The sequence below is a fragment of the Urocampus carinirostris genome, chromosome 12, assembly GCF_059441175.1.
Source record: "Urocampus carinirostris isolate Australia breed hairy pipefish chromosome 12, RoL_Ucar_1.0, whole genome shotgun sequence".
Classification (NCBI taxonomy): domain Eukaryota; kingdom Metazoa; phylum Chordata; class Actinopteri; order Syngnathiformes; family Syngnathidae; genus Urocampus; species Urocampus carinirostris.
In genome coordinates, this window is record NC_142360.1 from 25,740,431 (window position 1) to 25,760,015 (window position 19,585).

The following is a 19,585-nucleotide window of genomic DNA, read 5'->3' on the forward strand; positions in this document are numbered from 1 at the left end:
AAAATGAGCCTCAACACTCCTAAAGGGACAGTGTTTAATATTTTGTGACAAAAAAATTTCATTCAGTAAAAAAACAAACACATCGATATAAACAATGGGCAAAAATACATGAATGACCGTACCATTGTTGATTAAATATGGAAAAATATATGGGTCAAGAAAGTTTAATTTCTTTTACACAGTGGAATCCCCACGATTGAGCTTTTTTTCAGGAGAGCGTGTTTGGAGGCTTCGCTGAATTTGGTTTTAAAATATATGGTATGGCTCTCTCAATAAAAAAAATCAAAATATATTTGCTTTTATGGCTCTTTGGGTCAAAAAGGTTCCCGACACCTGCCTTACACCATACCTGGAGAAAAAAGAAAACTGATATCTTACATATGAATGTTTCTACTTCTCGGGTTTTGACTATCACGGGACTTTTTGGAACGCAACCTGCGCGATCAACAAAGGATTATTTTACAGAATTTTAAAGCTGTTTTAGGTCGTGTCATGAATTGACAATTGCCCTCACCTGCGCTCACTTGTTCAGCCCCAGCTACCACTCGTTCCTAAATTAGCCCTCCTCCCATTTAAGCATGTCATTCTCGTTCACTCCTGGTCAGTCCGTCAGCGAACCTCAGCGCATGCAATGCAAGCACTTTTGACTCTGGCTACCGTTTTGATCCCGACCCGTTTCCCGTATCGATCCCTGATCCACGCTCCGTTCTCCTACCCCGGCTACCCGTATCCTACCTAATTCTGTCCCCTGTTTCCTGTATTGATCCCCAATTCACGCTCTGTTCTCCTGTCCCGGCTACAAGTATCCCGCCTGATTCCATCCCCTGTTTCCAGTATCGAACCCTGATTCACGCGCCGTTCTCCTGCTATCTGACTTGTTCTGATCCAAGATCACGCTTCATTCTCCCGTCTCAACTACCCGACCTGTTCTGATCCATGATCCCGCTTTGTTCTCCCATTATGGCTACCCGACTTGTTCCGATCCACGATCATGCTTCGTTCTCCCGTCCCGGCTACCCGACTAATCTGGTTCCACTATCACGCTCTGCTCTCCGGCCCTGCCTTTCCTCCTCGCCATCTGTTATTGGCCGCAGGGGCTTCCTATTCCACCTGTCCAGCGAGCACCAGATTGCAGTCTTTTCCTCTCGCCCTGACTTCCCCGATCTCTTAGTAAAGTACAGTGTGAAACATTACGCATTTGGGTCCATGGCTTTTCTAGTCGTGACAGTACGGCCTTACCTGGAGTGAACGAGAATGACGTGCTTAAATAGGAGGAGGGCTAATTAGGGAACGAGTGGCAGCTGGGGTTGAACGATTGAGCGCAGGTGAGGGCAATTGACAAATCGTGACAGGTAATTGGCTTCTATGCAAGTATACATGGTAGATTGTAGCTAGATGCCTACTTTCACAGTAACATGCTACTTTTTTGGCATCCATTATTTTGGCGGGGAGGAAGTGAAGGACTTTTTAAATGAAGTAACTAATAACATTAACTAATTCCTTTTTTAGTAACATGACAAACTGCTTACTATATGAGGAAATTATACTGTAGCATTCGTTTGAGTTTATGTATAAGACAATAATACGTTTGCTACTTATTGGATGGGCTTACTTGCATTGGGGATGAGAAGCAAGTTTTCACCCATGTCCCTGAAACAAATACAAAGAGGTGATGTTGTTATTGAGCACGGTTGTGTACCGTACCACACAAAATAAAATGAATAAAAGCTGATGATGATTCAGTCAAAGGATGAAATATGCCTACCGGAACCTTTTGCGTTTCACGACATAGATCCTGTAGATGACCAATAGTAGCCCCGCAGATGTGAAAATGATGAGGAAGACAAGAAAACCTGTCAGGGCTTTGTCATTGTCTGACAAAGGACAGGACATCATTTCACATATAGGGGGATAAAAATCAATGTGTAAATAAATGTAAAAAGAAATGCACCTACAATTTGTTCTTACTACTTTTCTCGAGCTAGTACTGTTGAAGTCTCGGTTGGATGCGACGATCTGGAACAAAAGAACAAAAATTTGACACCGAAATAAGAGAGGAACAAAGAGACATACAAATGGCTGTACGCACCTCCACTATGTAGGTTGTGGTGTAGCTGAGATCTTGGAAAGCAAACATACATTTGGTTGTAATTTTTGTTTGCGTAACTCGACCCCCTTGGCTCAGTTTTGCGTAGAATTTCTTCTTGGGTCCATTGAAGCGCTTTGAATGGTCGCAGCTCACTTCGATGTTGTTGTTGTCGACAACTGTTACGTGCAGATTGCTGATGGGGTCTGGCACTGGAGGGGGAAAACATATTATTTGGCGGCTTTGTTATGGTTACCGATTGAGAACAACTGCGGCGGCTTAATTGGCGCCAAACAGCCTGGACAGCTGATTGGCTGATGCTCTCTTTTTAAACCCCCGGCTTCCTAGAGGAAGCCGTCAGATCGTTATGCGAACTGTTGTCACCAGCTCAGTAAGCCTTTTCGTCCGACTCTGTTCCTGCCATGCTTTTCTCTGCCTGATTTTCGTTGCCAACCTGTTTCCGGACCTGACTTTGCCCCGTTCTGCCTGCCTGTCACCTGACCTGTTTTACCCAGTTACCTGCCTGCCTCCTGTTACCGACCTTGTTTCCAAACTTTACGCTGCCTTTGCTCTCCAGTCCCGGCCAACGACTTGTAATTCCCGCCTGTCTCCGATCCTCCTCGCTCCCCTTGTCCGTCAGCCACCGGTTCGTGGAAGCAAGCCCTGTACTCCCTAAAAACTGAGAAAACGAGCGCTATTGGGTCCTGTGTCCATTTCTGGTCTGTGACAGGCTTATCAATTTGGTAACTGCCAGACACTGTTGGGCACCTTACTTTAAAGAAGTAATTAGTTATAGTTATTTACCACTTCTTCCAAAAAGTAAGGGAGTCAGTTACTGAGTTACTCTACAGTAAAAGTAACTAGTTACCAGGAAAAGTAATTATTTCTGTTACTTTAAACTAAGTAATTGTATGTCAAAGGATTTGAAATGTTCTCAGCAGTATTTACCACGGTTGCCACGGCGCCCAATTGGCCCCGTCCATGGACACCGGCTGAAACGCGTTGACAGATTGCTCACTGGGAATACTTAAACGCTTTCCATTGAGCCGTTAGTGGTGAGAGCGGCTGCAAGACTCCTGTTAAATTCTGTGTGAAATGCTTAGTTCTGTGAATCTGCCTGGGTTTGATCCTGTTTTATCTTTTGGCCTGATCTGTTTGATTTTGTAAACTCTTTTGTTCGGATTTCAATCTACTCCCGCGACCATCGATCCCCGGATCAAGTGTGGGCGCATTCCTCCTCTCCCTAATAAACTGTGAGTATGTTAAGCTATTGGGTTCTCATTTCTGTTTCCTGTCCTGGTTCGTGACAGTATTTGAGTCGGTTGAATAGAAAATAACTGTGTTATAGAACCTTGTAATATTTATTGCACTTTATGAGCAGCAGATTGTAGAAGTGCAACAAATATAAACAGTAAACAATCTAATAAAATAAGAATCAGTTCTTAACAAGGTAAAGTAAGTTTAATACATTAAATCTAGCTCACATAACCTGAGACAACTGGTGAAGTAGACATAGCCTACTGTATTCTGGTCTAAATGTGCCTTTTATACTATATTTTATACTCTTATATCATTATACATTTATATTTCTATAGTGCTCGATAAGTGCGTGGTTTAATGATTTCAAGGTCAGGAGGATAAGTTCTCAGGCACCAAGGGATGTACCTCTGATTAAAAAGCTACAACTTGAAGGCCACTATTAGGCCTGCTAGCTGGTTAACCAAGATGGCTTTGACTCCCACATTCCAAGCCGCTCGAAAGCTTGATTTTCTTCTCACAGAGACGCATTGTGTTTACAAAGTTTCACTATCCCTATTGCTCATTTATTATACTCGTACGCCATCTAGCGACCGACATTACACACTGCATTCAAATATGTGATTCCTGTCTAAACCAATCAGATTTGTTTCCTGTGTTCACATAAACTAAACAGATATGTAGTTTCATTTTTGTGTTTTACAATAAATGAGCCTTCTGCTAAAGGAGGAGCATGATCTCTCCCTGATCCGATCCTGGAAACGCGCACCTCCATTGGAAGTGGCGATCAAAAACTGACATCTCCGACTCAGAGTGTGTTCTTTTCTTCATTAGACTACACTCTCAAGTTTAAAATTTGTCACAAAAGTCAATTGTGAAACAGAAAAATGATTTTCACTCTCTTGGATAAAACACAATCTCTACTCAGACGGCACTGTACCCTAAGTAGTTTCACACAACAAAAGTAAACATTTCATTCATATAACACTGCAGTGAAAACCAAGAAATCACTCTCACAACATGAGACAACTGGTCAAGTAGAAATCTGCAACTGGTCAAGTAGAAATCTGCAACTGCCCTCCAAATATTTTTGTTTGCACCAAATTCAACAAAAACAATAAAAAGTGACGATCCGATTCATTTCTCTACCTCTCTCAATCCCTCCTGTCTCCCTCCATCTCCATCCCCCTCTCTCTTTGGTTTGCATTTATTAAAAAAATCATAACTTTTGATAGAAATGACCGAAATCTGCTTCTTGAGACTCCTTGTGATAAAGGGCTATACAAATAAACATGACTTGACTTGACTCGATTTCATTTTTTGAACATACTCAGAAATTTCTCACGGACCGGATTAAATCAACCAACATATGAGCCAACAGTTTGATATACCTGCTCGAGGTTGGGTGATAAAATGAGCAGGACTTTAAGTTGAAGAGCAAAAAATAAAAAAATTCATATTTACCTCCAGTAGCGGTTGTGAAGTTCCGTGAGACTGCTTGTCCGACGTCTTTGTTCTTGTACATGGGTTGGATTTCGCAGGTATAATTTGTGTATGGATCCAAGCCATCAAGGGTACAACTAGCTTGTGTCTCATTTGGTCTACGCTTATTTTGTAGGCTCTCAATAGCTGATGAAATAAATAACATATTAAGTCAATTATTTCACGTATTTACTCACATATATGCTTAAATAGCATATACGCCGATTTACTGTTTCTAAGTTATTCATGGCGCATTAGTGCCATTTACCGGACAATTCTAATAACAGCAGATTTGGCGTGCAAACTTTTTTTACTGTAAATACGGCGCACTTTCCAATTTCTGGCCAATTTGGGGTTTTTAGGTGCGCCATATAGTCCGGAAAATACGGTACAGTAATTACTTTTTAAAGTAATATGCTCAACCCTGGGGATTTTGAAAATGTTTTTATAGTAGTTTTCAAAAACCTCACTTTCAAGTCTCTAGCCATCCGTGACCTTAATACACAATAAATAACCAGGGAAGAATCAATATTGTCGTTAAAAAAATTGAAGATTGCTTCATCTTTATTCATTGTTTTTACCGCAATTTTCTAGGAAATGACATATTTTGTAATTTGCTCTAAAATGGTGTAGTACATTCGTAGTACAGTATTTCGAAGCACTGAAAAAAATGTATACATTCATTATTATTATTATATATATATATTTTCTTCTGGGTGGCAATTGGTAACGTTCCTATTAATAAAATATTGAACAATTAACCATTGGGGAAAAAAAATCAACTTAATCAAAAGGTTTCCAAAGTGGTGCCCACAGGCATTAGGGTGCCCCCTTAGGACAGTTGAGGTGCCCGCCGACCTTTTCTGAAAATAGCTCAACAGTGCTGAGGCATTGTGATTTCATAGTAAAATTATGTTTTTTTATTTACTGAGTCTATTTATCTCTATTGTTTTTTTGTAATAATTAATGTGGTAATAACATAGTAATAACATAGTAAAAACATGATAAGTTGTTTTTTTAGAAATCCAATTGAATAAATTCAAGTTCATGGGCTTCATGGACAAATACATCTATTTAAGTATTGATAATTATTCTAAGCTATTAATTAAGAGAGTAGAGTAGGAAACTTTTTCTATATTAAACAAATGTATTTATTCATCTTTTTAATTGATATCTTTTACAGGTAATATGACAAACTAAATTCCATTTATTATCAATTTTGGGGTTTTATAAGGAAATGAACAAAACATTTGCATTTTTTAGATAGCTTTCCGGCTACCTTTTTCACTTTGTAGCTAGCAATCTTCCTACCTTTTTAGCTATTTTCTAGCTTTGTACATTTTCTTCCTAGCTATCTAGATTATATTTTCTCTTTTTTGCTAGTTATTAAGCTAAACTGTGGCCGTCTTTCTAGCTAGCCATCTAATTTATTTTATTTTTTAGATTTCTTTCTGGCTATTTAGATGGCGTTTTACTCTTTTAGCTAGCGCCCTTTTAGCCTAGTACCTGTTTACTTTTCTAGCTAACTGTCGAGCTACAGTTTTGGCTATTTAGCAAGCTACCTAGCTAAGTTGCTATTTTAGAAATTCATATGAAAGTGCGCTAATTGGTAACAAAAAGTAGCTCAACGCTTGAAAAAGGTTGGAGACCCCTGCAATAAATTGATAATCGAATAACTGTTGATTGATTCACAAGAAAGATACGCGATTGTTGATGCATTTTTCTGGTAACACAAAGGGGAAAGAATGAATTCTCTTTGTTTGATTCAGTACTTGATATTTATTCATCACATCTGACATTATGTTCAGTTGCTCTAAATCACAGGCGTCAAAAAGGCGGCCCGCGGGCCAGATCAGGCCCGCTAGGGGATTGAATCCGGCCCGCAAGACAACACTCAGAGAAGCGCAAGAGAAAAACAAGCTTCAGGTTGAAATATGTCAACTTGATGTTGCTAAAGCGAGGTGCCTCTCACAAAGACACTGTACTTGTATCTCTCTCTCTCTCTCTCTCTCTCTCTCTCTCTCTCTCTCTCTCTTCCTCTCTCTCGCTCTCTCTCTCTCTCGCTCTCTCTCTCTCACTCCCTCTCACGCTCTCTTTCTCTCTCTCTCTCTCTCTTTCTCTCTCTCTCTCTCGCTCTCTCTCTCTGTCTGTGTCTCTCTCTCTCTTCCTCTCTCTCTCTCTCTCTCTCTCTCTCGCTCTCTCTCTCACTCTCTCTCACGCTCTCTCTCTCTCTTTCTCTCTCTCTCTCTCTCTCGCTTTCTCTCTCTGTCTGTGTCTCTCCCTCTCTCTCTCTGTTTGTCTCTCTCTCTCTCTCTCTCTCTCTCTCTCTCTCTCTCTCTCTGTGTCTCTCTCTGTCTGTGTCTCTCTCTCTCTCTCTCTCTCTGTGTCTCTCTCTCTCTCTGTGTCTCTCTCTGTCTGTGTCCTTTTAACTTCTTTTGCTCTAACCTCATTTTTTCCTTTCCTCTCTTTTCTCTTCCTCTCTTCCTACCCTTTGTGCTTTCTTTTCTCTTTTCTCTCCTTCTGTCTTTCTATTTCTCTTTGGATTTCTTTCTTCCTCTCCCTTTCTTTTCCCCCTCTCTCACGACTTTTTATCTCTTTTGTTTCTCACACTCTCTCCCTCTCTCTCTTTCTTTCTTTGTCCCGCCCTCTCTCATTTTCCCTCCCTCTTTCTTTTATTTCTTTATCTCTCTTTTTATTTCTCTTTAATCTACTCTTCCGGCCCCCGGCAGAATGTTTGCTCTATCGTGTGGCCCCCGAGTTCAAATGAGTTTGACACCGCTGCTCTAAATGATGGATTGATTCATGAATTTATGTTAGTCATCAAATCGACTTCTTCAACATGTGAGTGCATCTTGCTTTCTTACCAGGTCGGTACTTCTCTGTTTGAGGCACACACACGCATTGATACAATAGCGCTATCTGTCCAGAATTCAGATCAGGACAATTCATACTATTTGTCGTCCATCCCAGAGCAACAGATGTATTTGTGTGATTCTTGGCCACAATTTGGATTTCTAGATCTGGGGAAACACAGTAGAGATTTTTAACAATGGTCATGCTTCAAGACATGCAAGTAATATGCCCGTTTCAACATACCGCAGTCAATCCTGACAGGAATGGCCGTCAGGTTTGTGACAAGGACAGAATTGTTCCAGACGTGGCCGGTGCACGTGTAGCTTGTGAAAGGTTCAAGGTCAGACACATTCTTTGGTGTTTTGTCGTCTGTAGAGACACATATATATTCCAGAAAAGTTTTGACTTACCATATTTTCACGACCAAAAGGGTGCACCACGTTAAAAGGCAAAGTCTCAGTTCACTATGTCATTGTTGTATTTAGCAGACAGATAAGACACAACAGAAGATAGGGAACAGGTTCTCATCCAATCCGTGACTGAACACTTCCACCCTGAGTTTACCCTTTATGAAATAATTCACCCTTTGACTCATGGTGGCCTCTCTACTACACAACAAGAACACTGTGGTGTCCTTTAGTACATACCAAACAAACGTGCATATGCACACAAATCACCAGGGTTGAGCACATTACTTTAAAAAGTAATTACCGTATTTTTCGCATTCGGAACATGTTCCGATTCTGTGAGCGGCTTGCTTCCCGGGTCCAGCGAGCACCGGATCGCGGGCGCTGCCCTCTTTCTCTATATCTCAATAAACCTATGATTAACGTTACGCATCTGGGTCCTACTTCTGTTCTGGTCGTGACAGAGATATACTTTGAATGCGACTCATACATGTATTTTTCTTTCTTAATTATGCATTCTCGGCTGATGCGAACAATACTCCACAGGGACTTATAATCCCCCCAAAATAATTATTTTCAGTTATTGCTCATGGGGAACACTTGTTCAAGACAGAAAAAGTTGTAGATACAAGCTCAATGCGGTAACAAATTAATCAATCGCACATAAAGGAGCGGGAAGCACGGCGGCGCAGTGGTTAGCGCATGTACGGCACAGTTTTGAGGTCATGGGATCGAACCTCCTGTGTGGAGTTGGCATGTTCTCCCTGTGCTTGCGTGGGTTTCCTCCGGGCACTCCGGTTTCCTCCCACATTCCAAAAACTTGCATGTCAGGTTAATTGGCCGGTCCAAAATGTCCCTAGGTGTGAATGAGCGAGCGAATTGTCTGTCCCTGTGTGCCCTGTGACTGACTGGCAACCAGTTCAGGGTGTCCTCTGCCCACTGCCCGAAGACGCCTGGGATGGGCTCCAGCACCCCGCGACCCTACTGAGGGTAAGCGGTGCAGATGATGGATGGATGGACATAAAGGAGCCCCTCTATTAAAAACCCAGAAAAAAACGACCCAGTAGAAAACAGGATATCCAGGAGCTTTTACGAGCAATATTTAGGTCATATTTCTGTGTGATCCACTTACCTAGGCAGGAGTAAACAACTTCAAGATAGCGACATTTAGGAGGTAACTCTGCTGTGATGTTGGCAGGAAGCTTCCGGTCAACAATCTGCTTTATTTTGGTTGAAAATCCAGAAAGGAAATCTACAAAAAGCAACAATAATTGTGCAAAATCGCGCAGGAACAAACATTAAAAGGACAACGCGGTTTAACATACCTGCACTGATGACCTTTGTTAGGTTGTAGGAAGATTTTTGACTTGCACAAGTGATGCTTGTTGTGAAAACAGAGCAAAGGTCGCTGTAGGCCAGAGGGATGCACAACGTAGAGTTTTCATCGTCACATTGCACAAATGTAGTATTTTTCGGAAGCGAGGTGCTGATGTTCCATCCCGTCGAGAGCGAAAGGCAACCAGAAGCGCAACTGCCAAAAGTGACGTCATCTTTACCTAAAAATGACATGTGACGATCAGGTGTGTCTCACAAGGTAGCAAGTATAAGTACCAAATTCAGAGTCTGTACACCTTTTTTAAGGACAAATTCCTGCACTTTTTGAGTACTTTCTAATTCAATTTTCCGATTACTCAAGTACCATTAAAAGAAGTGAATCGTGTATTTTAAATATATTCCTGCGATTATGGATTTTACGCGTGCATTTATCAAGACATCCATCCATCCATTATCTGCACCGCTTATCCTCAGTAGGGTCGCGGGGGTGCTGGAGCCCATCCCAGCTATCTTCGGGCAGTGGGCAGGGGACACCCTGAACCGGTTGCCAGCCAGTCGCAGGGCACACAGGGACAGACAATTAGCTCACTCAGGGACAATTTGGACCGGCCAATTCACCTGAAATGCATGTTTTTGGAATGTGGGAGGAGTGCCCGGAGGAAAACCCACGCAAGCAAGGGGAGAACATGCAAACTCCGCACAGGAAGGTGGGTAGCTGCGTTTGAACCCATGACCTAACCACTGCGCCGCCGTGCTGCCCTTATCTAGACATATGATTCTAAATCTTGAGTAAATTGCAAAACAAAATGTGTCTAAATATTTTTTAGACAAATGTCTCCCTGTATAGCCATTTGGTAAAATTACACTAATATGTAGCTTACATTTTCAGTTGCAGGAAGTTCTTCCCATTACAATTCACCACTAGGAAACGCTGCCTTAATTTTTTACATGGCCCATAATAAATGACCACAATTTATCCGTAATCCTTGTACAAATACACATTAAATAATGCCTTGTTTAGGTGTAGCATGCACCTGTACTCTTGGACGCTTTGCAGGAAAATGCCATACAAACTAATGCCAGCTGCTGTTAATGACAGGGGGAAAAGAAAGCAATGTCAAAGCATTTTGAGCAGACTCTTTTGTGTTTCTTCAATGAAATGCAGGGGTTGGGAACCTTTGGCCCGTGAGTCAGATATGTCTCTTTTCATGAGTACATTTGGCTTGGGAATAAAATAGTAATCATGCCAATGTATTCAACTACATTCTGATACTGACTTGCACGGTTAAGTTTGGTGCGTGCATAAACCACATAATGCCAGTAGAGTGGTTGGGTCAGTCTAATATTTAAAGGGCACAGTCCTAACTACAGTTTACACTCACCCAAACATACCTCATTTTGGCTGTAAATTGCTAAAAAAATGCTTTATATGGAAGCTCATTAAACAGGGTATGTTTAGTTTTGAGACACTTTATGATGAAAACACATGAAACCAAGTGAAGTCCCTGAAACAAGTACACAGAACAATTTGGTTGGGTGGGTAGGAGTTGGCAGAGCTATACAAACAGCGTACGTACTCATTTCTCTGCACCGAAGGTAAAAACGTCAGTATCCTCGTTTGCCATATTTTATGACATTTTGACAAAGGAACTCTGCTTGCACCTTGATTGGAAACCATTATGAAAAAACTGAAGGTCAAAATGAGCCTCAACAATCTTAAGTTACTGCGGAAGGGGAACAAGTTAAATGTGGTGTACAGTATTTTTTGATTTGGGAAGCAGGATCTGGCATTATTCTTATGACATAGTTTTGATCAAATCACCTAAATATAGTCTTAAAATATATGGCATGGCTCCCAAAAAAAAAATATATATATATAAAATAAATAAATAAAATAAATAAAAAAATAAATAAATATATATATATATATATATATATAATATATATATACAGTGGAACCTCGGTTTTAGAACGCCTCTCAGTTCGAACAAATCGGAGTCCGACCAAAAACTTCGCTGTTGGGTCAAAAAATCGGAGTTCGTACGCCGGTAATGCGTGAGTGCGCACGCTAGGGTGCGATGTCGAGCGGTGTACGGGTGTTTTAGCCCCTTATTATGCCTCCGAAGAAAGTCAGTGCAAGCAGCAAAGTTGCTACAGGTGAAAAAAGAAAAGTAGTGCGTACAACTATTGCATTTAAGAAAGAAATAATTGCAAAATATGAAGGAGGTGTGCGAGCGCCTTCTGCTGATCACCACAAAGGTAAGAAATCCTATTCATAAGATAACGATAACGCGAACATACGATTAGCCTGGGTTAGCTTTAAGTTTACGTTAAACATTCAGGGTGTTGGAACGGAGCCCAACATTGAGTGTGTTGGAACGGAGCCCCCTTTCCAATGAACCGCTCACCACTTGTTGTGGAGACCTGGGTGCTAAATGACTTGTAAACAACCTGATTTTTTTATTTTTACACGTTCATGTTAGGGGAATCTTTCGTACGGAAGATTACGATAACACGAACGTACGATTAGCCTGGGTTAGCTTTATGTTTAAGTAAAACATTCAAGGTAAACATTCAGGGTGTTGGAACGTATTAAAACGATTTACATTATTTATAATGGGAAATATGATTCGGTGATCAAACAAATCCGTTTTCGAACAGGGTTCTGGAACGGATTATGGTCGAGAACCGAGGTTCCACTGTATATATATATACATATATATATATATTGCTATTTTCCCCAAACACCTGATTAATGTGGTGTCCATCAATTCAAACTACTGAGAAACATGGCAACAATTACAAGCACTTCACCTAAAATCCAAGCAATTTTCAAACCTTGAAAACACACCATTAAAATTCAAGCTTTTCCAAGGATTATGACACTCACTTAAGTCACCTGTGGAGCTCTCACGAGTCCCGTTGCACATGACGTTGCCTTGACTTGTCACAAGTTGAACTTGGTGCTTATATTCAGAGCAAGGCTTGAGTCTGAGGATGTCAACTGAAGTCTGGTTCACAGTTCTTTCCACCGACAATCCATTTCCAGTCAAATTTATGATGTGAATGCCAGAAGAAGAGCTGCTGATGTTAAACCTGAAGCCAAACTTGATGGGGGTGACTGTGTACCAACCTAACCAAAACACACACAACAATTTAATAGTGCGTGAATGTGATGAACAGCATTTAAAACATTAATAATTTGTAAATTGGTACTCACAAGGAATTGGTGTAGAGGTTGCTGGATAATGATCATGACAATTGGAAAAGAATAAGGAACAAATTAGATGTGTACGGTGGTAATAGTAATTCAGTGACTGGATTACGGAGACTTGATGGGAGGAGAAAAAAATAATTCATTCATCCATTTATTATCTGCACCGCTTATCCTCAGTAGGGTCGCGGGGGTGCTGGAGCCCATCCCTGCTATCTCCGGGCAGTGCGCAGGGGACACCCTGAACTGGATGCCAGTCAGTTGAGGGGTAGCACGGCGGAGCAGTGGTTAGCGCGTGTGCGGCACAGTTCTGAGGTCATGACATTGAATACTACTGTGTGGAGTTTGCATGTTCCACCGTGCTTGCGTGGGTTTCCTCAAGTCACTCCGGTTTTGTGCCACATTCCAAAAACATGCACGTCAGGTTTGTCTGGTTCAAATTGTCCTTAGGTGTGAATGAGCGAGTGTGTTGTCTGCGATTGGCTCGCAACCAGTTCAGGGTGTCCCCTGCCCACTGCCTGAAGATAGCTGGGATAGCTCCAGCAACCCCGCAACCCTACTGAGGATAAGGGGTGCAGAAAAAAAGAATTAAGTATGTAAATTGGAGATGCAACTCATGTAGTAAAACTTGAAGCTCAAGCAGTAAAAATTATGGTTAACATAATGAAATGATATGAAATAATGAGAGCGGTGCCGTGTTCCAAAATTGCTTACAATATTTAAAAACCTGTAAAAAATATGAACCCCAAAAATGATTCCACACGATTTTGATATAGAATTCTAAGAACAAATCGATTTTAAAAATTGGGGGGACAAAAAAACTCCAAAATACCAAAAATAAGTAAGAAAAAAATCTCTAAAACGAAACCAAAGGTAATTTAAACATTAAATTCTAAAAAAAACATATTAAAGATATATACAAAGATACAATAAAGTACCTAAAATGAATAAATTGCCTTGAGGTACTAGGATTACAAAGGAATACAAAAATACAAAAATAAATACAAATACTAAGCAACAAAGTAGAAAACAAATGGATTTTTAAAAAACAATTAATAAATCAATATATAAAGAAGAAAATGAATGTATTTTAAAAATTAAAAACAGCGAAATTATACAACGTAAAAATATAGTAAAAAATAATTTAAATTAGTAATTTGCATTGAAGTATTATCATTATGGAGGACCCAAAACACCAAAATACAAAATAAATAGAAGAACTAAAGGAGGGAACAACTGTATTTTTAAAACGAGATACATACAAATCATGTTAAAAAATACATATTGATAAAAATAGGAAGTAGGAAACAAATATATTTTAAATATTTAATGGAGAAAAATAATACAATGTAAAAATACACATACATGAAAAACACCCAAAAAATAAATGAGTAAAAATACAACCAATGATGAAATTCATAAAAAATGAAATCAAAATATTAAATCCCTAAATAATATTGCACATCAATTAAAAAATGTAATCAAAAATCAATTTTCTCTCATTTTTATTCATTACTGTAAGTATATATGCATTGTGAAATGATACTATATTATAATAATCTTGCAGCTTGCAGAATTGTCTTAATCTTTTATTTTTTATTTTATTCTTTCAAGCTTTGGTCAAAATCTCACCATTTGTGGAAGTCACTTGATCAAAAGTAACCGGAGTTGTGTTAGTGGTAGGGGCTGTCGTACTGCTGTGATATACCCGTGAGGGCTCTGTCGAGGTATTTGCTAAAGGGTAAAGAACATAAATGTGTCATACATGTGTCATCTACACCCTGAAAGTCAAATTTATATTAATTAAAAAATGACACTGTACTCCAGTGAATGAGCATGGCATGCAACAATGATCAGGGTAACAATACTTAATCAAGAAGCATTATTCAAAGCTGACCAACGTGAACGATTGATGAATGGTCACTTACGTAGTTTGCTCTGACCTGTAATTAGAAATAAAAGAGATTCATTATTTACATGAGACTAGAAAAACATATAAATTCTCTTGCATTCTTTTCTGCAGCGTCTTTGTTGGTGGGGATATCTGTTGTTTAGTTTTCCTGAATGATCATTTCCTTTTAGGAATTACATTAGCCACCTCAATGTTGATGCAGAGAAGGCACACAAAAATCTCAATGTCGAAATGTTCTGTTCTATGTTTTATCTGTACATTGTAGAGGTGTCAAAGACCAATAGGTGAGAGACCAGATAGAAAATTTGGTTACAAGCCAAAGGCCGGACTGATTGAATGTTGCAAATTTTCTAAATGACACATATAGTCTCTTGAACCTAATTGAACCTACTAAAAACCCAATGAATAAATAAAAAGACACAAATGTCCTTCATACAGAAATCTGCATAACATGAACATTGAATGAAAGAAGCCCGTATCATTAGTGTCACGACCAAAACGGAATCAGGACCTAAATGCGTAGCGTCAACCACAAGTTTATTGATTGGATAGGAAGTCCATAATAAATCTGTTGGAAGAGTTTCTCCACCCGGATAGTATTGAACGTAAAGTCCAGGAAAAGCATTCTGATTTAGCTGCCGTGTTTTTCTAAATGGCTCAGCACAGCATGAAGAGCTGTGTTTATCGCGCCATCAGTGGAGCGGTTTCATTTCATTTCATGAGGGTCCAGGATGGAGGGTAAGGAACCTTTGATGTGTTGAAACACCAACCTTTTGAAGCACATCATGACCACAGGCGTCAGTGCGACAGGCCTGTTGTCATTTAGGCCGACCACTGATTGCTCTTACGGCTCTTTTCATGAGTGCATATGTCTCAGAGATTAAAATAAAACTTGCAGGTTTTGTGAGGTTTTGTCACATGCAGAGCTGTTTGTTGCATTTGTGAAGCCCAAGACAACACTGACTGTTATAAGGATTCAGTCCAATATATATAAGACACAATTTTGGCTACAGTTTCCAGTCAAGGTGTCACACCACCAGACCTCGTTTTGGCTGTAAATTGCTAAATAATCCTTTACATGGAAGCTCATTAAATCGATCAATCGATGATCATTTTTGAGACACTTAATGATGAAGAGCCACACAACGTTATTTAAATACCCAAAAGCTCTAGCAAAGCATCAGGAGCAGTTTGATGGGATGAGCACTAGGAATGTTGGGAGCTATACACAAGGCACCTGCACTCCTTCTCCCCCTCGCCCAGCACCATCAGCACTGAAGGTAAACATGTTGTTATCCTCGTTTGCAGTATTTTGTCAAATTTTTACCAAAGAACTATACTTGCAACAATTATTTAGGACACACATGAGCCTCAATACTCTTAAGTAACTAAGGGAGGGAGACTAATTCTAAGTTGTATATTTATATTGATATGGGACAAAGGCTCTCTCATTATTATTGTTATTATTATTTCATAGATTTTAATCAAATTGTTAAACTTCACACAGTGAAATAAAATGTGCTATAGAATAAGCTTTTGTCTGGCGAGCAGCTTTGGCGGTTTGGTTAAAATTTGCCTCAAAATCTTGAGAAAAAAATAAAATAAATATTTTTGCTTTTATGGTTCTTGGGGTCAAAAAATTTCCGACCACAGTTCTAATGGTACGGATACTTTTTATTTATGGAGACTTTAGTACCCGTAGCTTTGAATGAATAACTCAAATATAACGAATGCATTGAAAAAGAAAACAGCTCAATTTAGGATTGTTGCTAAAACAACACAATCTCTTTTTCCTGCCTTGCCTTAACACCAACCGCTACACCCACAGTTGATTTCACATTAGGAAGGTCAAAACAAGTATTAATAAAGAGCAAAAAAAAGGAAAACCAGTGTGTGGATGATTAAACACATTCCACAGTATTATATTCTATTTGTAGTATTTGCTCTTTGCAGCATGCCTGCAAGTTGGCTAAGCAAACTTTGACAGCGCTCGCTAGGATGTGGTTTGCTGCACAAACTTGTTCGAGGTTGATGCACGTATCTTGCACTGACATTTCCCCAAATCGACTCTGCAACTGTGCAAGTGACCAAAGTCAGTCAAGTGGGAGAAAACGGAAAAAAATGATCTCAAGTGTGATGACCCAGAACGATTTCAATGAACAGAAGCAGAAAGTATCTCGGACGGCGAAGTTAGTCCCTCACAGTTTTGGTCGTGTCACTTTTCAGAGCAAACTTCTTCATTTTGAACTTCCCTTTTTACCAAGGTTAGTTTCAAGTCGTTGGCTTGCGCTTTTGTCTTTGTCTGTTCAGCTCAGGCAGGAAATGAAGACAACTCAGAACACAAGGAAGTGGTCAACTTGCTACTTTAATCTAATGCTATTACCAAGAAAAATATGTTGGCCATGAACAATGTTCCCTCTAATTTTCCACGGGTCGACGCGTTCACACAAAGTCGGTGAGAAACGCTTGAAACAACAGTGAGCAACCATAATCCCAAGTGTGGCAAGATAATTAATGATCAAACATGTCCAAAACTTGACATCAAGTTACATTTGGCTAAGTTTCCGGCAATGCAAAATAATTTTTCTCTTTTGAATGAATTGACTCATGTACTGTTGCAAAGGTTGTACGGCCAACAAACGTCGTTTGTTCTTACAATTCTTTCACAAGATATCCATTTCTGTTTATTTCCTGACATATTTTGTCGCATAATGTTAACATTTCTGGGGGCTTATTTAGTCGGTTGTAAGATACAGAACCGTACTTAATCACATTTTTTAGTGGAAGTACAATGTTGGCAACAAGATTCACTTGATATAATTGGAAATTATTTGAATGCTACACAAACTTTTTCTTCTTTTTTCTGTGTTTTTTTCTACTTTTTTTAAAATACCTTAAAAAAAATCTCATTGTGTTTATTTTTTCCGAGCTGTTACTTTTTTCTTTTTGTTCTCTATTTATTTTTTTCCTACATTTCTTTCTTTTTTTTTCTGGCTTTTTTTCTAAATTTTTCCTTCTTTTTTCTCTTCCCTTTGTTTTTTTTTTCTCAACTTTTCACTACTTTTTCATTTTGGTATTTTTTTCTTTTTTGTTCTATTCCCCCTTCCTTTAAGTCATTTTGCGCATAATTTTACATAATATTTGTTCATGTTGGGATTAAAGAAGTAAAAACAATCTGAAGAGCTGTTTAGTAAGCCGAGCCGAAGAAGCCGGTTCTCGACAAACTTTACTGACTTTACTTTCCAACTTCGTTCGACATTGACTTCAAAATATCGCATTTAGGACACAACGTCAGGGGAAACCGTGTATTTTTACCTTCATGCACTGTAACTTTGACTCAAGTCGCTTCTTAATTAGTAATTTTGAGCCCTCATTTTTGTGCGCTGGCTAGATTTTCCTGTGCGCTGAGAATATGCGAGCAGTGCGCAATTGCGCACGCGCGCAGCTTAGAGGGATCACTGGCCATGAACATTTTACTCAACTATTGACTAAGTATCATTCATACCGCCTGGAATTTTTTTGTTGTTGTTATTTTGGCCACGAAGGAGTCAGAAATCATGTTATGAGTGATCACTTTTGGCCGTTATTTTTAAAGAACAACCCAAACTTTTAATATCTGGCAATATCTACCATACATGCGTGTTAAGAAAATTTAATAACATTTTAAAATGAAAAACAAAACAAAAAACAGACTTTGAGAGACTGGAACTGAACATGAACACATTGTGGGACAACGTAAACTGGAAATATGAGCTGTTTTTGAATCTCGCAGTTGTCCATACACTGTCAACTATTACTAGGCGTTTTATGGGTGTGGTAAAACAATTCATGGAGACACTGAGCCACGTGTCATACATGACGCATCAGTACCCCAATTCAATGCCCCTTTGACAGTCAAAACTAACATACTAATATTTAAAGGCTCAGATGTATTTTTTAATTAGTTACAGATCACAAAAAAATGCTTTACAAAATGCATACTCATTATGCCCTGTCAGGATCACTTATTGCCTGTGATTGGTCTGTTGCCACACTTGGATGCATGGAAGATATGATTGTGGGAAGTTGCTGCTACCTTAAGGGTTCAATTATATTTTTTAATATGGTCAAGATCATTTAAGTAGCACTTGTAAAACGGGGGCACTGGCGCCCCCATGGTAAAAGGGGAGTAATTCAATTAGAATGGCCTTTTTTTGTCATTAAAAAAGATTAGACATGGCACTCTAGGATAGACATGTATAAAATACTTAAAAGATAAAAAAAAACATCCAAAGCGCTTTACAATGCACCTCACACTTTACCCATTCACACACACCATGATAGTTGAGTCAGTCAAGTCAAGTCAAGTCAAGTCAAATTTATTTATATAGCCCTTAATCACAAAAATGTCTCAAAGGACTGCACAGGATTACAGTTACAAAATTACACAATTACCTGATCTTAAACTAGCAAACCAGCATGCGGGCAAGGAAAAACTCAAAAACCTCAGTGTGAGGAGAAAAGAGAAACCTTGAGAAAAGTCAGCCATTTATCGGGGGCATAAGGGGTTCAGTGTCTTGCCCAAAGACACTTTGACATTCAAACCAGGGAGCCGGGAATTGAACCTGGAACCTCTTTTATCCCAAAACGACCGCTGTCAATCTGAGCTACTGCCACCTCATATTAAGACAAAGCAGAATGACAGAATAAATAGACAACAATATGTGTAAAGTAGGGCAGCACGGTGGCGCAGTTGTTCTGAGGTCATGAGATCGAACCTCCTGTGTGGAGTTTGCATATTCTCCCCCGTGCTTATGTGGGTTTACTCTGGTTTCTTTCCACATTCAAAAACATGCATGTTAGGTTAATTGGCCGGTCCAAATTGTCCCTAGGTATGAATGAGTGAGTGAGTTGTCTGTCCCTGTGTGCCCTGCGACTGGCTGGCAGCCAGTTCAGGATGTCCCCTGCCCACTGCCCAAAGATAGCTGGGATGGGCTCCAGCAACCCCGCGACCCTACCGAGGATAAGCGGTGCAGATAATAATGGATGTGTGAGGTAGT

The 19,585-nt window shown here is 39.6% G+C and overlaps 1 protein-coding gene across 2 annotated transcripts in view; it reads right to left on the bottom strand.

The window, feature by feature from the left end:
• Positions 1 to 19,585, bottom strand: part of ptprc (protein tyrosine phosphatase receptor type C) — a 51,588-nt gene that overhangs the window by 25,228 nt on the left and 6,775 nt on the right. For both annotated transcript variants that reach the window (XM_088348925.1, XM_088348924.1), the window contains exons 3-15: positions 14,563 to 14,577; positions 14,267 to 14,368; positions 12,641 to 12,661; positions 12,311 to 12,553; positions 9,411 to 9,641; positions 9,218 to 9,337; positions 7,922 to 8,047; positions 7,690 to 7,845; positions 4,808 to 4,972; positions 2,090 to 2,298; positions 1,956 to 2,016; positions 1,766 to 1,874; positions 1,613 to 1,650 (exon numbers count right to left, since the gene is read on the bottom strand). In XM_088348925.1, the coding sequence (XP_088205051.1) occupies positions 1,613 to 1,650; positions 1,766 to 1,874; positions 1,956 to 2,016; positions 2,090 to 2,298; positions 4,808 to 4,972; positions 7,690 to 7,845; positions 7,922 to 8,047; positions 9,218 to 9,337; positions 9,411 to 9,641; positions 12,311 to 12,553; positions 12,641 to 12,661; positions 14,267 to 14,368; positions 14,563 to 14,577 (1,596 nt within the window). The remainder of the gene's footprint in view (positions 1 to 1,612; positions 1,651 to 1,765; positions 1,875 to 1,955; positions 2,017 to 2,089; positions 2,299 to 4,807; positions 4,973 to 7,689; positions 7,846 to 7,921; positions 8,048 to 9,217; positions 9,338 to 9,410; positions 9,642 to 12,310; positions 12,554 to 12,640; positions 12,662 to 14,266; positions 14,369 to 14,562; positions 14,578 to 19,585) is intronic.